This window comes from Pygoscelis adeliae, unplaced genomic scaffold, assembly GCF_000699105.1.
Source record: "Pygoscelis adeliae isolate BGI_AS28 unplaced genomic scaffold, ASM69910v1 Scaffold136, whole genome shotgun sequence".
NCBI classification, from domain to species: domain Eukaryota; kingdom Metazoa; phylum Chordata; class Aves; order Sphenisciformes; family Spheniscidae; genus Pygoscelis; species Pygoscelis adeliae.
Genome location: NW_008824901.1, coordinates 132,188 through 153,890, shown reverse-complemented (window position 1 = coordinate 153,890; position 21,703 = coordinate 132,188). Strand labels below are relative to the sequence as shown.

Here is a 21,703-nt window from a genome sequence, read left to right as displayed (position 1 = left end):
CGAATGAGTTTGAATTGTCTTTTGATGAGGAGAAAGTTTTCATGTAGTCAAAGCCTCAGCCTTACAGTCCTTTCTAAAGTACCTGGAAAACGTTAGTATTATATTAACAATCATCCTGTATCATGCTGGCTGACCAGTCCTGTAGAGCCTATTGCAAAATGAGATTTCCTTCTTGCTTTTTAGAATCTCGACAGATGGAGTAGATGTTGTTTTGGACTGTCTTTGTGGAGAAAACACTGGGAAAGGCCTCAGTCTTCTCAAACCACTTGGGACTTACATTTTATATGGTGAGTGGAAAAAGCCAGGTACGTATTTCAAAACTAAAGCTTAGCGAAGCTTAAAATCTCTTAAAGCCACCCAGGCCACTCCTTCCAGAACTGGAGGCCTCCATGTTATACTTTCTCAATTTGACCATTTCCAATCAAGGATTTTAGTGAAGCTGAGCATGGACTAAATTATTGAGAAACAATAGGTACAAAGAAATGCTTAAAAAAAAATTTTACAAAATCAAAGAGTGAAACTGAACATATGTTTCAGATTGTTAAACATTATTTGGTGATGAAAGAAGTGTAGGAGAAAGCTTGGATCTCTCATTCTACACACCATAGGAATCACAGTGTGGCCAAGGAAACTGTAATATAGTTCTTGTGGGAGGGAAGCTTGGAGGAAGATTTCGGGAAGAATGCTATCGTTTTTATTTGACATGACTTTGAGGAACTGAAGCCCAGGCTTCTGTTGATAAATTTCCATTCACGTACATGGACTGCTCCACATACCGAGTAAACATGTCTTTCCTGCAGTTCTGCCAGGTTGCCATGTTCTGTGTTGATAAAGCAGGCCAAGCTTCTGTAGGAAGACAGCTGAAGGGATTGCTAAACTTTTGAAATGAAGAATATGTGTGTATCGCAGTGGAAGATGCAGTGGCATCATGGATAAGCATACCTGCTTCCTTGGGCTTTCATCTAGCTAGCAGGGTGGCGATAACGAATGCACGGTCACTCAGATATCTGCTTGGCCTGTACAAGCCAACCTGGTTGCCTGTTTGTAATGAAGTCCCTGCCAGTGAATTGTCATTATGTTTGTTAACAGGTTGTAGTGTACAATGCATGTGTGTTCATCAGATAAATGTATTTTTACAGATACAGAGAAAGGACACCTGTGTGGTGATCGCTGCTAAATAAAAGTGTGTCAGAGACAAATGGCATTTTACTGCAGAGAACGAGAGAGCTATAGAAGAGTTTTGGTGTCAAGGTGCCTAGTAGCACTTAACCTGTTCCTGGTTTTGGAAGATTTGAGAGATTGTTTTTGTCATCTCGGAATACCTATAAACTTGTAGGGCTCAGTCACCTTGGTCTCTTTGTTATTTATTCCCAAAGTATAAGGATGTCTACTAATCCCTTTTAAACCTGGGGAATTTTTTTTTCTTAAATATGAATCATGGAAATGATATTACATATAATAAATGGCCTGCTTGTCAGCATGTAATAAGTTGTGTGTGAATGTACTCATCTTTTACAGGTTCATCTAACATGGTTACTGGGGAGACAAAAAGCTTCTTCAGTTTTGCAAAATCAGTAAGTGTCCCAGTGAGTGGCATCATGGATAAGCATACCTGCTTCCTTGGGCTTTCATCTAGCTAGCAGGGTGGCGATAACGAATGCACGGTCACTCAGATATCTGCTTGGCCTGTACAAGCCAACCTGGTTGCCTGTTTGTAATGAAGTCCCTGCCAGTGAATTGTCATTATGTTTGTTAACAGGTTGTAGTGTACAATGCATGTGTGTTCATCAGATAAATGTATTTTTACAGATACAGAGAAAGGACACCTGTGTGGTGATCGCTGCTAAATAAAAGTGTGTCAGAGACAAATGGCATTTTACTGCAGAGAACGAGAGAGCTATAGAAGAGTTTTGGTGTCAAGGTGCCTAGTAGCACTTAACCTGTTCCTGGTTTTGGAAGATTTGAGAGATTGTTTTTGTCATCTCGGAATACCTATAAACTTGTAGGGCTCAGTCACCTTGGTCTCTTTGTTATTTATTCCCAAAGTATAAGGATGTCTACTAATCCCTTTTAAACCTGGGGAATTTTTTTTTCTTAAATATGAATCATGGAAATGATATTACATATAATAAATGGCCTGCATGTAATAAGTTGTGTGTGAATGTACTCATCTTTTACAGGTTCATCTAACATGGTTACTGGGGAGACAAAAAGCTTCTTCAGTTTTGCAAAATCAGTAAGTGTCCCAGTGCTGTGATTCTCCTTTCCTCTAACTTCAGCCTTTTCTGCAGTATTTTCATCTTTATCATTCTCATTTATCTTTACGAAGTTCTTACTTCTGATGTTGCTAAAGAGAGCGTTTTTGTCACTGCAATGTGGTCTGACATGTTTTCTTTTGATCCGACAGCTAGGCAGGAATTGGATCTGCGTGCAGTGCATATTTAAATTGTTAGCTATCAGACATACCTCTTTTATACAGCTAAGTTTAAAGTTAGACTGCATTATTTATTTATGGCAGAATATCATATCCATGGATATGGATAACTGTACCCTGTAGGTTCCTCTTATCTGAAAACACTGTCAGGACAGTGCAGTGAATTAAAGAAGATGTAGCTCTTAAGATGGGGCTTGTGTCCAGTCATTTCCAGCTTTTCAGAAGTTAGTTCCATACAGAAATGCGTTTTTCAGTTCTCCGTGTTCATTTCAAATGACATCAAAGAGATGATGATGATGTCAGCAAATCCAAAACTCAAATGTTAAATATTTTTCTTCAGCTTACTACAACAACAAAAATCTGCTCAGAAATCCTAGAGATCGGAAAAGGGACAAATATATCAAATAAACTGCTAGCGAGAAATAAGTTAACTGGGAGTGAAAGGGGTTCCTTCAGACAGGAAAAACAGAGGGAGAAGTCTTGACTGAAGATCTATCACATGATCTTTCTGCCAAGAGCTCATTTACAGCTTCCAGCAACAACCCCTTCCCAGGAGAAATTAGCTTCAAAAGTCTCTATGTAGTTGAAAACAAGATAAATCAAAGACTGTAGCAAGAAGCTATTCTTTGCCTCCTACATTTTCTTAATGGTTGTAGTGGCACGATCTTTGTTATTGTCAGGCATTTGTGAATGAAAACCAGATAATCGTTACTAGGGAGCCTTTTTACTGTTAATATAAATATATCCAGATGCGTATAATTTGTAGGGTGGGTTGGCCCAACGAAATCAATTTCAACTGAAATGTTTTTCAGATAGTACTAGTATTTATTGACTGAATAAATATGAATAAATTGAATTAATAAAAAATAGCATATCAAATTTTGTATAGAAGTGTAACTAGTTTCTTTATGTAATTATACTGCAAAATTAACTCATCAAAATTGTATGAAAATTTTAATTAAAAATTGAAATAAAAATTGCTAGGAAGTGGGATCTCAGTCTCAAGGATTCGCTTGGGCTAAATGAGATAAAATAATTTCGTTAGATATTATGAGGCTTGCTCAAATACCACAAACATAATAATGGGTGAAAAGTAAATGGAAGCTGATAAGCAGTGCATGGTTTCCTTGTTTCTGAGAGAAGAGTAACGGTCAAGAGTTGCTTGCGAACATTTGGGAAGCTTGCATGGCTCTCTTGAGATAACAAAGAAGAATAGCACAAGTAAGAAGGGAGGTCCAAATTCCTTGCTCCTAGACCCACGTCCTAAAACCAGATCTGTTCGCTATTTTCTAACACCCTAATCTCACGCAACACAAGTCTGTGTTTTATTTCCGCGTGTCAGCTGCATACTTTTTTGCCTCTTCCTTAAATAAAATCCTTACTGCTTCTCTTGGCTGTTGCCAGATCTGACAGATGAGTCGTATCACATCTGCCCAGACAGTTTTCTTGTGAACTTTCCTGTACATTTCTTGAAAAATGTTTTTCTGACCCTGCTGTTGTTTATTGCTTTCCAGTGGTGGCAGGTTGAGAAAGTAAATCCTATCAAGCTGTATGAGGAGAACAAAGTCATTGCTGGATTTTCCCTGCTGAATCTGCTTTTCAAACAGAATCGAGGTGGCCTGATCAAGGGTGTGATGGACAAACTCCTAAATCTATATAACAATAAGAAGATCAAGCCGGTAGTTGATTCATTGTGGGCTTTGGAAGAGGTAGGAGCAAAATTTCTTTCCCCATTTTGAAATTTTTGAAATATATACACTCTTAGATGTAAAATCAGATTTAAATGTTTTCTAGTTATTAATGTATTCTGCTTTTTAGTTTGTGCACAAGTTGTCTCCAAAGCCCCTGCTATTCAGAAACTCCATGATACAGAGTTATGCATGCATTTCTCTAATAAATATTTCTGGAGTTTCAAATACTTTGTGCAAAGTTCTTGAAAATACTAATAATAAATGTGTTTTTTCAATCTTAGAAAATTGTTTCTGTTTCCAAAGTGCATGAAACATGTGACTAACAAGTGCAGCGTGAAATGCGGGCATTATAATTGAAAACAACTTAAAATCTATTCTGAGGAGAAGATCTAATATAGAAGCTTTAGTTTCAGTGTTATATTTGTGCTAGCAAACCTTGGAAGCTTGGAGGTTTTCAGGAAGTTACTGAAAATGTATCACAGGCAGTTAAACCAGAAATCACTTTTAACGCAAGTTACATTTGTGGAGTGTGAGGTTTTTGGTTCTTTTTTTCCTTCTAATTGCTCGGCTCTCCTTAAAGACATCTAAAGAAACTAATCTGATCATAGCCTGGGCAATTACAAGCCCCTTGACCAAAGCACTCTTTCTGAGACCTTTATGCTTAAGATGCTGATAAATGAAAGTAAGTATTTTTGGAGGTGTGAACAGACATTAACATATAAAGAAACAGCATGATTATAGTAGCACCACCAGATTAGTATTTGTGTTGTACGTGTTTGTGAAGTGCACTGAGCCTGACACATCACTTAAGATGCATGATCTGTAAGAGCTCTGCTGAATGTGGATTGTGGTTGTATCACTGTATGGCTGCTATTCAGGTGGTGCTGCGACAGAATTCTGTCTGAACACATTAGCTGGTATTACTATGCATCCATGAGGAAATAGTAACCATCAGACTTAATACGTTAATAATATTGTATTTTATTAAGATTTTGAACGCCCTATGGGCAGGGTTTTGAGCCCAGCATGTTCATTATTCAAGTGGCATTATAGCACTACCATTGTCATGGAGACAGGTAAGATATCTTGAGTTGCGTGGTGGGACTCCACAGCCTACAACAGTTCTTGGAGCAGGCTGCATTGCATGTTCACTGGGGCTTGTACGTGCCTGGGCCAGGTTATATGACAAGGCCTGTACTGCCTTAGGTTGTGCTAATGTGGGAACTATACATCTCTTCATGCGATCGCTACATCTGCCCCAGCGTACCCCAGCATGCCGCTTTATGTGGTCCAGCACAATACGGGCTCCAGCAAAACAGAGAGGAATGACAACTTCCCCAGGAATCTCTTCTGTTTCTCTAAAATGTCTATCTGAGGCCACACCATCACTGATAGCAACTCAGTAACCCCTCTGGGTTTTACCAGCCGGTGGCATGGGAATGGCTAATTCTCACCATCAAACTGCTTCAGGGAGATCAGATGTTGTGATAAAGAGCAGCTGGCTCAGGCAAGACAGAATCCTCTGCTGTTGTCTGAACGGGAGAGCCCTTTGAAGAGCAGTGCAAAATAGAAATGGGATCAGATTTAGGTTTTTGATGTGGGTTTTTTTTTTTATTTAATTGTTAAATAAGCTTACGAAGTATTTTAATAATTTAAGTGGTGCAAGGCTCTAGATAGGCATTCTGCAATTTCTTTGTTCATGTAAATATGTACTTTTCATGTACTGGTGAGTAAGAAAAGGATAATTAAAATAGTAACAATAGCTTAAAAAAGTCTTGATCGAGGACATAACATGAAATATTACAGGTGGCAGGCTGATCTTAATAATCAACATGAAGGGAGTTTGTTGGGAGACTTCTGTTTGATAACATTTCATCTAACATTTGGCAGTAACATGCACCATCCCTAACGGTAGATTGTGAAATGTGTAAATACATCTGTTAAAAAGCGCAGTCTAGAAAACTACAGCTCATTTATCATGCCTGCTCACTTTCCATGAGCTATCTGGTAATTTACAAAGGAAATGTCTGGCTAGTATTTTCAGGGATATAACAGTGCTAGAGGTGTCCTTAATCGATCGCAAAGTATTACTGAAATATTACTCATTCAGGGCATTATCATTCTGGGGACATATTTTTGTGGGTATAAAAATAACTTAGGGCTGACTCTCAAGTTAATATGATACACAGAAAAATGTGTCATAGCTGCGGACTAAATGGAACCAGACTGAAGAAAGGTTGGTATGTATTTTTGCTCTGTTTTGGGAGGTTCCTTTTTTTAACTCCGTAGCTCTAACATCTCCCCCCTTCAGAGTTTGATATCTGATTGCTTTTCATTTCTTATCGAGTAAGCCTGATTTTCTCCAAATGTCCACTTTTGTTTGACCATTCTCAGTAGTCTTCATTAGAGACTAGACCAATATGAGCAATTTTTACCATTGGTGTTTCCTGAGGAAATTTCCTGACCCATAAGAGCATTGAGAATAAATATGTTTAACTAGAGAGCGGCAGAATGGTGGACTGCCTGCGTGGCATTTGGAAATGAATGATTGAACAGTTTTCTATGGAAGAATATCACCCTCTCCAGAGGCTCACAGGAGAATCCATTTGTCCTCCAACTAGTAATTCTGCCATAGAGATGAGCTTGAATCCAGTAAGTGACATTCAAAATGAAAATATTTTAAGGAAAAATCTCAGAGGAGCCTTAGCCATGGGACACCTTTCCAAATGTTTAATGTTAAATACCTGAATGTATCATCACATACATAAAAGTTTTGATCTATACATGAAAGGCATGTCCCCAACATATCCCTTCAGCTTGCTTTATTCACTCTGCATCTGCATTTGTTTTCATGTATTCCTTCTTTGTGCAAATATCAATTCACAAATTAATGCAGATTCTCTAAAGCCAACATGGAAGACACCTGGTTTCCTTCCAAAACTGTATTACAGTACAATTGCTTATCTTTTCAATCTTGTATCGGTCGCAATAGCCATCTATGTATTAGAGCTGAAAAGCATCTTTGCAGTCTTAGAAGACAATGAGTTATACCTACAGTAGTGTTCCTCTTTGTTGCTGCAGGACCACTTCCTTGCATGATGATGCCGAAATTGAGGGCTTTATGTTCTAGTGCTTGTGAGAACAGCCAGAAAAACGTTTTGTGTCAGTTTTAATGGGTCTTCATGAACTGTGTAAAAAAAGATTTCATTGTTCTAAAAGCCTGGTATGGTTCCTTGAACAGCGTTTATTTCTTAATACTTTCTGCAGGAGTACACAGTTTGAATTTAGAAGAATATACTGATTAGAGAATATTGTAATTGCAGTGAGATTTTGCATTTTGAAGTGTTTCAAGTGGCAGTAATACAGGGTTTAGAGAAAGTTATTAGATTCCCATTTGTCTATCACGTAGTGTATGTTAAGTGATATCTACTTGATTGTCGAATAATATTCAAGATAGCAACGTTCAGAAATTATTCGACAGACTTAGCTTGATTATATTCCTGTTGAACAATGAAGGTTTGTCTGAGTGTCGATGAGATCATTCTAATGAGGATACAATCCCTTCTGGTGTTCTGATTTCTCTGCTTTAGGGCCTCGTCCAAAGGCCATGGAAGTCAGTGGAAGGACTCCTAGTTTCACTGGCCTTTGTTTTAGGATGAGGATTGCCCTGCCTTTTCAGTACAGGCTGCTTAAACGAATTTACCGATTGACCGAAGAGAGAGTGGGACAGAATTTACTCTGGATGGAAACTTAGAAGTGACTTAATTTTCTTCAGTGGATCAGATTATTGCTGACACAAGGGAGATCAGGATCTAGACTATTGACTACTGCTATGGAGCAGAACTATTTGTATTGCTGTGTTATCTGTTGCTGTTGGCTTGGGAGGGGTAATTTTTTTTCTCAAATGTACATCCGTAAATCCTAGTGAAGTCAAGTCTGTTCTCAAGTAGGCCATTGGAGCCATTTTATGATGTTAATGTCAGAAACATTTAACTAAGAGCGACAGTAACAAAATCCATGGATACTTTAAAATGGAAATCTAACTGGGGAATTACTCATCATGAGATGAGTGAGGTCATACAATAAATCAGCTGCTGTTGAGATGTCTTGCTATTTTGCAGCTATTTGTTCAAGTGTTTAAAAGACAAGGTAGTTTGTAGATGGTACGTGCTTAAAATACTGTTCTGTAGTAAAAATCTGATCATCTAGTGAGATTGCATTTCATTACAAATAGTAGAGTTTAAAACAGAATTAGTATTCAGTGAATATTTGTTGAGCTTTGTGGTTGTTTCTTTGTTAGTAACTACTTACCTAATCCTTGATTTGCAGTTAGTCGCTCTTCTTCGTTCTGATTAATTTGTAGTGTGCATTTATGCATTAGCATTCTCCTGAGGGTCTGTGAATCGTCGGCTTTACACGGTAGATGATTCTAGATTATTAAGCAGGATGAAAACTGAAGATTCTCAAAAAATCTAGTGTTGAACAAAAATGTATACGTTGCACTTTTCTACTAAAATTCTGTTTTCTTTATAATTGCAAAAGAAAATATATACTCAAGGTAGAATGAGTTATTGACATAGAAGTTATATGCACCTTCTTTGGTGACTTACAGCAGTTAAAAGTAGCACTGATAGCATGTAAAACAAAACTCACAAATTCTTGCACATGAACTGCCAGTCAGGAAAGTGACAGTGCAAAATACGGTCCATGTCATCACAATATCTGTAGGCCCCTTTCCCTCACGCTGGACTACCTGTTTCAAAAAAGATTCGCAGTATGTCAGAAAGTTTTCGGACTTAGACCTGTAGTCAGGATGGTTTTCCATAATCTCAGTGGTCACCCGTAGGGACCAAAATAGCCTGTGTTGTGTACCAAAGGATTCATTGCATTCTTGTCTCTCAAATGATTTAAAGGAGTGCGCTGTTACTTAGTAATAACGGTATCAAAGACCTGTACTGCCTTAGGGCCAGTAAGAATGATGAAGATACTGAAACCTGTGGAATAGGGTTGTTACTTACTCTTAAAAAGTAGGAGGATAATCTGATGATAATACAAGATCAGGCCAGTACCTTGTAGTAGGCACTGAGCGTCACCCCATGTCATTGTTTTGTAGTGATAGATAATGTAATAATGTCTTTAGCAACTCCTTACTTAGCAAATAGTAATGCAACAACTGTAGCCCAGATCCAGGAACATACTGTGGCGCCCAGCTGTGATTGAAATCAGTGGAATCAAGGCACTAAACACACTTACAGATCAAGGCCCTGTGGATCTTGATATGAGTATCAGAGGACTCTAATGGCTGTGCCTCGTGGTCAGTGCACAGAATATTTTTGACTGGAAAAAGCCCTGCACCTTAATTTAGCTTGTAAGGATCACTGCACTATCAGCTGCTGGGTTTTTTTGGCTGAATAATTATGAGAGATGTTGCAGGTCTAGCTGTAAATACAACTTTTACATAAGTGAGACTTCTTTGTCTTGAAGCCAGAGCTTTTCTCTGTGGTAAACTGCTAAGGAAAAACCAAGCTGTGTTTAAGGACCTAAACCTAAAGGAGTGCAGTGCAGCTGATCACATTATAGTAACATTATAGAATACCTGCTGATACAATAATTTCCTTTAAAAGAAACATTTTCTCATATGTTGCTGTTCTCACATACTTTCTGTTTTCTGCGTTAGCTTTCAATGTTACCAGCATGCAAAGGAAAACAATAGAAACCTTACATCTAAGATCACAGCCTTATCAAGTTGCAATCCTGTGATGAGAACAGGACGAAGGGACACTTCCCATACAGAATTTATAGTGTGTTTTGGGGAGGGCAAAGCCATCGCAATATGCCTGTTTTTAGCACTGCTCTGTGGCTTGAAAGGGTTCAAGTACTGTAAGCCTGCTTTTTTTCCCCCTGAACTCATCCCCTCGTATAAATTACCATCTCAGTGCATGCTTTTAGATATCAACGATATCAACATTATTCGAGGCGGGGGGATGGAAAATCTCAAACCCATGATAGCAGAATAATAACAGTGAACCCCCTAAAGCGGAGACTTTAATTTCCACAAAAGTTACTCATGCCTTTCTTAGCTTTAGGGCAAAAAGCCTTTCATGTATCACTATAGTAAGACATAGAGAAAATTGACCCATTAGTTACTTTTAACATAGTAAGAGGGCAATGTAATAATATCAGATCAAGCTGGTACCTTGTTATGAATGCTAAATGCCATCGCGTGTCTATTTTTTTTAAGTGATAATATAATAATGGCATGTGCAGATTTTTCTCTTTTCTGCTTGATGAAAACAGATTCTTCAGCTGAACAAAATACACCTTTTTTGAAGTCAAGTGACTTCTATAGCATTTAGAACCTGTATTTCTTCTTTAACGTATGCAAAATAATCTAGAGTAACATGATAAAAGTGGAAGTTCATTTATAACCAAAGTAATAACCCACCCTGAAATAGAGAAAAGAATAATTTCTTCATAAGCATAAAACAATTTACTTTGCAGTATTATATTGTAGAAAGAGGGAAATATAACTCATCCTGTGAAAATTCCTGCGAGCATATCGGTGTTTCTTTTGCTATGATTGCTCCTCTAGCATTACAGTGCAGAGTCTGCTTGTTTTGATGCTGCGAATATTTCTTTGACAGTATTTCGTTTGCAGTTGTGCATGAACTGCTTTCCTGATTCTCAGGTATTAGCTCTGCATATAGGTATCTCTGTTGTCCTGTGATACTGCCTTAGAACTCTCCTTGTTCTTCCGACGTGTGAGATTTTGTTCCTTTTGACTGTCTAAAATAAACATCTGTAGCTCAAAGTAAATGTAAATGTTTTATCTGTACATCACCCTTGTTTCTTGTGTTAGACTTGTTTGTATACAAAGTTTAAGACAAGCTTCATGCAGGTATCAAAGCATATGAAAATGCAAGGAGCTATGTCTTACTGATGTAACAGGTTTCAAAATAGACATGTGGGGAAAGCCGACTGAGAAGCAAAATCTGAATAATTCAGGGTAGCTTGCTTCTGTGTTCACGATCAAATTTTGGCCTATAACTGTGTATAACATCTTTCAAATTTTGGGAGGAGTAAGGTGAAAGCTATTGCACTTGAATTTTACCTCACTAACATGAATTGTAATGAACACGAGTTCTAAATGAATGAAAATCGAGCCATGAGTAAGGTGATTTTTAATAAAGACTTTGCAAAGAATTTTTCCCAAGATGCTTATCTGAAGTAAATATTAATTAAAACTCCAAATAATTTTGGTGCTATATGCTTAGAGGAATAAAACATACCTTGAAAGTACTGGAGATTAATTAGGTATTGCAATTTTTTTCCCTCTAAAACATTGTGTATACCTGATTATGGGATCCTCGCTGCCCTTACATCAATTTTAAGTTCCTACTAAATGCCTATATAACTTCCTTTAGATTTCTTCCCCATTTAATGCTGTTTAACAGGACTTCATATTACTTTAATTCATTCTACCCTTCCTACTTGTATCAGTGAGTGATGGCATAACCCAGTAGTCTTTTTGGCTTCACGCACTGTTGATGGCAATGTAACGCGATTATGATTTTATTACAAGAGTGAGATAGAAAGAAGCAAGACCAGACTTAGATATAGGCACTGTGGCTCCATAACAAGGCCTCAGATACATGACACTAGCTATGATTACCACAAAATCAGGCTGGGTAAATGAGCTGTTTTGGGAAACTCAGACTTCCACTTGTTAAGTCTGTTAAGTATGTAAGCAGAAGTCAATTATTTTCAATTGCTCTATATTATTCACAAACACTGCATGAAATTCAAGCTACATGAATGGAGTTTAATTAAACAAGTAATTTATTTCAGCTCTGTGCTTTCTTTTATTTTCTTTACAGCTTCTGAAATTTAGCTTGTTTTGTCTAGCCTGCCAGTTGAATACCTGTGTTTAAACAATTTTGCCATCTAGAGTCTTCAGAATGTTCCTTTGTGCATGCTGAGAATATTCATGCAATAATACTCATTTAATAGATAAATAACAAAAGAGACAGTGGATATCTTCACTTGCCTGATGTCATGCAGCATGTTAGTGGAAAGATATGGATCAGCCTGAAAATCTCTAATTTCCAGTTCTGGCCTCTAACAGCCAAGCCCCTGGGCTGTGTCTCAGCATCTCTGCGAGCCTCTATGATTCAGTGCGTTTATTGGGGGCTCTAATCTCAGAACGGTATGTGTTCTATCAAATTTCAGTAAGCTCTTTCATTTCATTTCGTTATCTTAATGTTTTGGAATGAAGTAGCAGACATGGAGAAGTATTTTGGCAATATTTCTGATGAACAGTGATTCTGTGTTCAAACGTTTCTGCAAAGGTTAGAAGCTGACTAGTGAGAGACTAAACCTCTCTCAATTAACATAAATACAGCCCGCAGCTACAGCACTTTTCTAATCTACTTAGTAAGCACTGTGCTAAGAATTAATTAGTTATGGAGATACACAGGCAGAAAATACTTTTCTAGAAGACATGAGACACTGGAAGTTGAAAGTGCAGTGGTGAGTCATGATACGTGTTTCTGGGTCAGGACAGATTGTCATTTCTATTTGCCCTTGCGTGCCGCAGAGATAATAGCTTTCCGTAACTGCAGGCCAAAGGAAAACAACATGTAGACTTGGTTCCTGATGGATAATGCGAGGGCGGGGGGGGGGAATAGGCAGGAAAATAATATAGGAAGCATTGATAGATTCCACCCAAGAAAGTGTGCACTGTTAAAGATAAACTAGTCATATGCTTCCAGTTAATTAAATTAGCAACAGGAGATTGTACATGGGAAAAACTGGTTTGTCATTTATTAGAAAAAATAAGAATAAACCTGTCACATGGAGCAAGCTGCTGATTAATTACTGTGAAGAAGCAGTATTTTACAGGAGTAGTCTGCTTACTGAAATATATTAGCTGGCTTTTAAGTAATAAATTGGCACACATTCCTTATGTATTGAACTGATACGGTGATACTGTACCCGTGCAAGAAAATAACCAGAGACCTAGCTAGGGAAAGCTTTACCAAAGCAGAGGGGGTATACTTTAGACATCAAGGACACCTTTAAAAACACCAAAGTGTGTACATAACTCCGGGAGATGGAGTATATTTCTTCTATGTTTATCTTGAATGTTTGACTAACACATTTGTTTTATGCTTCACTTTTACTGTTTGTGTCATAGAATTCAAGCTGTTATCAAGAGTCAGGAAAACAGGGTTTCATGGAGTCATTTCCCTATTCAAAAACAATTTCTAGACTTTTCATGAAGTATTAGAGAACAAAAGCTTCTTGCTTTTTGCTTTTATACCCTGATCCAAACATGCTTCAATCCATTCCTTTTTATTTCTACCTGATAATGCAATGAAACATCTGCCTGTCTTCTCCCAGTCTTGCGCGCAGGTTGATTAAATGTATGCCAATACATTACATCCACCAGCAGAAATAATTTTAAGTGGATTCTAACAGAAAGTTTACTTTATCTCCTGTTCCACAGAGTTCGTTCTACCACTAATTGGCAAGGAATTCTTAAGATTTGGAACAGTGAGTGTTTTCTGTCACTCAGAGAAATAACTGTTGGATACCATAAATGAAGAACACTAGATAAATAGCAGGTACTAAAGGGAAAATATTAGAAACTAAGTGTTCGAAGACACATTTAGATGCTATTTTGTTCTTGTGCTATGCGCTATTAGTATGTGTAGTTTAAGCCACAGAGCCTGTGAATGAACCTAGGATTTTCCTCTGTGTCAAAAAATTCCACTCACGCTTCTTTGTTAATTAGTTGACTGGTTTGGAAAGAAAGCTCTCGGTTGTTCAAGTTGAACTGGCAGAGACTGCTAATGTGAGAAATTCAGCTTTTTTCCCAGGGTATCACGAAGGAGAAATCTGAGGTTTGTGTTAACAATTCCTCGTGATTGTTTTTATTCTCTCAGAAACTTCTTTTGGTCTCGGTTCAAATTTAAAAAGACCTATTTTCCCATGTGCTAAGGATTTTTAAAAAAACTGAGATGAAACAATGAAGTCTGCCTGGTGGTGTTGAGAGAGCTGAGATATGACGTCCTTATATGTCTGGCACAATACAGAATACAAATAAATCAGATTCCTCCTGCCTTTGAAACCTTCCCATTTTCAGACTGGGAAGAGATCCCTGATGATTTTAGATGAGGTTTTGGCCTCTGATTTGCAAAAAATCAGACTAGTTATTTTGGGTGTTTTTCTGGCTATAATCTGTGAGTCTAATACTTCATTAATCAATGAATGCCTAGAAAGCCATCTAAGGAGTCGCTGAAAAGAATCAAAAGGGAGTGGGAGATAAGAATAAGGGAAATATTTCTCTGTATCTAAAAGTGATATGTCCATTTTGTCTAAGTGGTGCTACATTGGCAGCACTGGTCCTTGTGGCCATCTTCCATGACTGACAGCGAGCAGAAAGGTTAATAGAGCAGAAGGGTATGAGGTGCTTTCAGAGACTGCAAAATTACTGTGGTAAGAAACGTCAGTAGATACTATACCTTCAGCATTTCTGCTGTATGTTCTAGCTCACATTTTTCTGCTTTTGGGGATTTTGGGTGCTTGGCCTGTAAAGAGAGAATGCTGACATAAGCTTTTAGCTATACTAGAAGGATGTTTAGTTGTTAGTAGACACAGAACTCTGGTAAATGAAATGAATTGGGCCTTTTTGGGTTTAGAAATGCCTTTCTAAAGTGAACATTCTAGCTCTTCTCCTGGGATCTGCTTATCAGTGTATCTATGTAACAATAGCCAAAGAAAAAGTAAATTATTAATTCCATCAGCAAAACCAAGTTTGTCTCTCAGCAACGAATGTTGATGACTAGTTTTGGCAGACTGGTAAATTTTTGGAAATCTCATGAGCAGTAGTACAAAATTCATCTCCTGGGTTGTTGTTTTCATTTTTTTTTTTTCATACCTATAGTCTAATTAGGTTACTAGGTTACTAGTTACTTTATTGCAAAGAAGGTACAAGTTTTGTGTTCTATTTCATACAACTTTGCTGATATCCAAAAAAAGAGCACTTACTACTGTCTTATCTACAAGACTTGTAGATAAAACTACAAAATTATCTTATGTAGATGATCTTCTACATATTAACCGGGTAATCCATTGCTGGTATAGATTGTAATTAGGAAGGACAGTTGAATATTAAACTTCATGAGTCAACGTATTCCAGTGTTTGAGCCCTACCTGATTCATTACTGGATCATCACAACACGGACCAATTCATTACTCCCTAGAGAGCAAGAGAATGACTATCCCAGTCAGTGGAAACTAGCATCTTCCAGGTTATGCTCTAAGCCCACTCTTGGGGTCCACCAAGAGACTCATGCAGTTTCCCCAAAGGCTGTGAAAGTTGGTCATGGACACTTACTTGGTGGTAGTAGTAGCAGCACACACTATGTATGACTCTGTTCTGATGCCACCTGATTATTAGGCTGTTCTGATTTGGAATTTTTTTTTCAATCATCCAAAATTCCCTGTCATGTGATTTTTAAAGTCTTAAAGCTTTAAGATTTTATAACATTTTACAACATTAATGCATACTGTGATTAAATTCTGCTTTTCTAAGTGTAGTGTGGAGCATTAGTTGGAAGCAAGCTTACTTTTCTGGTTTACATAATTTTACCTTGAACAAAATGCAATGATTGTATCCAAAATAACACTTTATTTTAGTGCATAACAATCATTAATCAAGATAAATGTTCTCACCTAATGAAAATGGCTCATATATTCTTTTCAATCGTTTCAAACACAGATGAATGTTAAAAGCAAAATTACTCTTGGGCATAAAGACATCTCTTAGCATAATATAATCCAAATTTAATGTGATAATTGAGAGTTTTATGTGGTATTGCAGTGTGGTAAGGATATTATTGCTCATTACAGATGATGATATAAATTAACACCAAGGTGGCAAAGCAGATATATTGTCAGTACTAAAAGGTTCCTATATATGTTAGCCTGCTGTGAATGATTGAACACAAAGATATTTTGTAGGGCAAATCTGTATATTACGATCATTGATTTAGAGAAAACAATACTGAAAGGAAGCAATCTAATTTAAAATTTTCAAATGAGCAACTGATTTTCCACTGTTGATTTTTCTGAATATGCTAGTTTGACTATCAAATTTCAGGCTTTGAATGTGGTATTAAAGTGCACACATTTGAAAATGTAGGCCATATCTATAAGAAATAAAGCCTCGCACATCACAGCTCCAAATCTTGGTTTAAATGCATTCAGTTTAGTAGAATAAAGGTTGTGTAAAAGTGAATTCCCTACCATCACCAAATACCAACAACCTTGAGAAGAACCTGTGGTTTTTTTCTATTATACGCTATGGTTATGTCCTGGGTGAAATATCTTAAAGATCTTAAACCTTCCTGAGGAAAAAGGGCGTAACCTTTGAATTCTTTAGCAGAAGTAACACAATGCTGTATCTTTTCCTTCAGTTTAAAGGAAACATCCAGTGTAGTGCTAAGAGTTCCTACAGTTAAGCCTACATTAGCTAGCAAAATGTGTGTTATTAAAGTGCTTGCCTATTTTCCTGAATTATTGTCGCTAGTATACATGCCATTTGCTTTTTTGGTGCACCTACATAGGGAAGTTTAATTGAATTAGATTAGAAACTGTCTCAGCAACGTTCTATCACATGAACACTTCTGCTTTGGCTCCCTGCTACCAATTACGTAGCAATTTGATTTCAGTCGATACAATATAATGCTAAGCTGAATGAGTATTCTTTCACACATGAGCATTAAACTTCTTGTAAACTAAATCAATTTTTATAGCGATCACATTGATACAATACTTATGTGGAGTTAAGATCTTTAATATAGGCTTAGAATGAGACATTTTTTAACAGTGCCAGGAGAAATATTAAGTAATAAAGCAAATAGGACTGCAAAATGTATTGTAAAACTGTCAACTAGCGAACAAGATAAATTCAAATACCTTTCGTCTTACCTAGATGAATGATTTCAATCTTACTGTAAACTGATGTAGCTCAAACTGAGGATAAACATGAATCATACTCTCTAACATTACAACTGTATTACAATTTAATATATCGGTGGCTTTTGTTTTTGTTTAAGTATAATTTTAATGAAGTTACGGAGTGGCACCCAATGGTGGGATCTGACTTAGAGAGCTTTTTTGAATAATCAAAAAATATGATGATGACTTATGAATAATTAGATTTGCAATCCTCACGGTACTACTTTCTGCAACAAAAAAAAAAACTGTACAAAAAATCAAAGGAGAAATATTTTCTCATTTGGATCTTTAGAGACCTTTGGGATTTACCTTGATGAGTTTCAAGAATTTACATAATTGGTTTACTGATAAGGGATGGATTTTATTGGAGAGAATCCATTGTTGCAAAAGAACATGGAGGTTTTTTTCAAAGACATAATAGTACTGTGCTCTTGTAACCTGATCCTAGTAGGTGCATTTGTATATGAAGCTTCTCAGGCTTTGGAAATTACAGTGTCAGGGCTTTTTAATGATTACGTCTTTGCTATCTGGGAGACTGAATGTTTACTGTATTTTGTAACCAGTAAGTTTCGTTCCCATGGTTCGGATTAGTGGTTCTGGAATAGAGCACCATTTCTTCTCCATAGTAGTAATAAAGGAAGACTTAAAGTTCCTTGGAATAAGCAGACAAGTAGTACAGGAATTTCTAATTTTTTACTACTGATTTTATGAAATAAATAGCTCAAAATAGAGCTCAAGGAAGAGTCTGAGGAATATGTGATAGAAGGTCTTTGGGAGTAAAAATATTTTACTCACTTGAATTGTTTAGAAAATATGATGAAAAGTTACAGTGGCAGAAGTCATGTTGGTCACAGGTTTTGTGCCTGACTTAAAACAAAACAAAACAAAAAAAACCCAACCACCTGCCATTTGGGAAAGGTAGGAGAAGAAGCACATGTTTTCATGAGGCAGGATCTTATTACAAGGTTCAAGTAGAAGAAAGCAAGGCACAGTCAGCAACCCCTACTACTGCAAGACAAAGAAGAGAGGCCATGACAGGGAAGGTTAAGGGAGAAAAAAAAGGAAACTACTGGCATGCAGGTTGTAGTGCTTTAAGTCTGGGTTTAAAAGTGTTGGTGAGAAATACTGAAAAAATTGGTGGTACTGCTAAGCTATGGAGAAGTCTCTTAATAGCAAGACTGTAGAAATGAGTTTTTTGTGAAGATCCAGTTACTGAATGATGGTTCCGGTGGATTAGAGAACTGGAACAAACCTGAAAGACAAATGAGGTGGGAGTAATATAGGCCATCAGCATGGAGTGCTAGTCAAATAATAGGAGATAAAAAAGGACCTTCCTTTTGGAAAGCTTTCTGTAGTTTTGCAGCTTCCTAAAACAAAGCAAATCCTCTCCAGTGAGGTACACACAAAGAAATATCTCCTTTACATAAAATAAACTGTTTTGTTGCCAATAAACAGAAATTTGAATAAACAGGTACTGATAAAAGCTTTGGAAAGAGCAAGAAAGTAACCACGTGGGTTTTTGGTTTTGTCGTATCCAGAAGGTACTTTCGGAAGGGCTTTTGGCCTAAACAAAACTGTAAAAAAAAAAAAAAAAAAAACCAAAAAAACCTGTTTTTTCACCATAGTAGCAAAAAAGTGATAGTACAAATTATCTTTTGCATACGCACACAAACCCAAATGGTGTGTGTAGGTCTGCATCCTGGAATGAGGCAGAGTAACCAGCACTAATAACACATAGGAGTTAAATGTCCATCTTTATTCATGCCTCAAACGTCAATATACCTGGGTGAGCTCAGGTTGCATTATCCCTAATTTGATTGCATTTGGAGCATATGAACAGTCATATGAGGTCAGAACAGGGTTTCATCTACACCAATGTCCAGCTTCTGACATGGCAAGGACTGTTGGCTAGAGAGACAATAAAAGAAACAGCATATAGAACAGGCACTTTAAGCTTTCTGGAATAACTTCCTTATATTATTTGACTCTGAACACAGAATTGTAATAGCCTGTGCACTAAAGCTGTGGTATGGTTTAAAGGGCCACCTGACTGATGCACTAGCACACAGCAGTATTCCTATGGACTATGTAAATATTGTGTGTTGCTGTAAAGACAAAGAAACCAAGGCATACAATTCAAATGTTTTGCACACAGCCATACAGCGAAGCAGTGTTAAATCCACAAAAATATCCACAGGTGCTGTCACTGTGGAGGTTTAACGCTGCCATTAATGTAAAGTCTGCTGTGCCTGGAAACCTTGGGAATCAGGGCCCCATAGTCCCAAGTGTTGCTCAAATGAAGTGGATTCCTTGCAGAAAAGAGCCTAATCTTTGGTATTTCATTTATATTCTGGTGTAACTGCATACGTGTACAAAAACACTGTAGAACTGGCATTGATTCTTGAGAAATGCATGTTCAAGAATCACCTAATATTTTGCAAGCTGGTTTGTTGGGTTCCCCCCAACCCCCCAAGTGGCAATGTTTGTGCCCATTTACCCAGAGGCAGAGTTAAGACATGGATTGACTTCGAACACCTTGAAGCTAGTTAGCTTGGAGGCAATTCAGAATATGGTGTCAAAGAAAAGATTCTTCTGTCTTTAAATAGTGTCCTGCAAGTGTCTAGACGGTCTGTGTGAAAAGCTGTGGTTCTGGAAGTATTTCAGACTTGAGTTCTCGTATGGCTGTGAAACAATATAGTTCCAGAAAGGCTGTCTGATATTTCACTTGTGCGTGAAGAGGGATCTTTTGTTTGCCAGATTCCCACAGAGAAGTAACCAGACAGGATTGCTGCTGCAAGGCTGTGCAGAGGAGATCAACAACATTCACCTTCTACAGTCTGGGCATTATAATTAGACAACAATACAACACTATGCAAAGCAATGTGCTTACAATTAAGTCTGCATGTTCTGGGGCTGGAGGAGGGAGAGAGTTTAACGACACTCTAACTGTTAGAGCATGCTTATGTGAAAGAGAACAAATGGGACATATTTGTGGGTTGGTGCAGTTTTTTTCCAAACGTTTTTTCAAAGAGATCACAAGGCAACATTGCTGAGGCAAGAGTTTAAAAACTGATGTCATGGAGCGTGATAATCAATAACCGCATAAAATGTATTTTTTTTTAATTGCATAGTGATGAATGTAATAAACTTTATTTCCTGCCATAAATTGTTATAACAGATTGTGATGGAATACAGGAATACACCAAACATCATTATATACAAATTCAATTTAGGCAGGAGACTGCCGCATCCTAACTGAATACAGAGGGCCTGTTTCTTTTGCCTGCGACTGCCAAAACTCCTTTGCAGCCAAAGGAATTTTCCCCAGTGTAAGAGCTGCTGCTGCGGACCGAACCAGACTCACTAGAGTGGAATCTGAACCACTACACTTTTGAATACCCCCAAGGTTCAGGAGTGTCTGGGCATCCCTGCGTGCACAGTTGGCTGCGACTTACTATAAAGATGCATTATTGCTCAGAATGGAGAAAAGTACCATTAAAGGTGACCAGTTCTGAGCTTCTCTACTCGTGGCTTTGATGTGCTTAAAGCCATCTTCCTAGTATAAATTAGGACCATGCTATCGTAATTTCTACCAGCAATCCCAAAGACTCGGACAGCAGCTGGGAGTCAGTGGCTCACAGGCATATAGTGGCAACCAGAAGTGTGATGTAGGAGAGATCCCCCTTTGGTCAGTGGATTTGAGGACCTTTTAACTTTATCATAATAGTTCTATATCCCTTCCACACATCACTGTGCTCGTCTTCAGACTGGTTAATATCAGTATAGAGTCAATATGATTGTATTGTGCTACTGACTAGACGAACTGCTGCAGAAGATTTGGGTCCAGGAGTTCTGGCTTTATTGCTGCTCTAAAAAAAATTCCAGTGCAGGATCCTCAAAGCTTCATCCTGATTCACAAGATGTGGCTTTTCTGCTCGAGTGTGTTCCAGGGATTTCTTCACCAAATCTCTACCCTTCAGAAACAACCCTTGACTTGGAAAGTAATAAGGTAATTATTTCCCCTATTAATGCAGAGAAAATTCCCTTTTTCAAGCTTATGTAAACAACAAGCAATAATGAGAAGAGCTGTGCTGTGCCAGTTTAAATCAAAAATAGCTTTCCTTCTCATTCTGTGCAGGTTTTTCTAAGGTAATACACATAGTCTAATAGAGATGTTCTTTCTATAGCACTCCGCTTGCAACCAAAATGCTAGTCTTTAAGTGTCAAAGTACTGAATACCCCTGAGCTGTCCTAACTTGCTGGAATTCTCTGTGTTGATGGATCAAATTTCAAGGTCTTTTCTCCTCTTTTACCATTTAGGAAAGCTCCCACCAAGTTGATAATCTAGGCACTGCTGTTTAGTACTTCTAAATATTTAATTTGATTTTGGTTCTGCCTTTTTTCTGCTTTATCCCTGTTAACTCCGTAAGTAAAAGCTGGCAAGATTTGGCTCGGTTATTCTGTAATTACAAGGCTTTAAGTCTCTTTTTCTTTGAATTTTACTGAGGCAAAACAAATACTCATTGACGTCAGCAGGAGCTTATAGGAATAA

General features: G+C 37.6%; 1 protein-coding gene across 1 annotated transcript in view; it reads left to right on the top strand.

Moving 5' to 3' along the window:
• The window catches only part of VAT1L (vesicle amine transport 1-like), an 80,221-nt gene that overhangs the window by 40,545 nt on the left and 17,973 nt on the right, over positions 1 to 21,703 (top strand). The window contains exons 6-8 of the mRNA XM_009324841.1: positions 184 to 287; positions 1,519 to 1,574; positions 3,949 to 4,143. Of these exons, the coding sequence (XP_009323116.1) occupies positions 184 to 287; positions 1,519 to 1,574; positions 3,949 to 4,143 (355 nt within the window). The remainder of the gene's footprint in view (positions 1 to 183; positions 288 to 1,518; positions 1,575 to 3,948; positions 4,144 to 21,703) is intronic.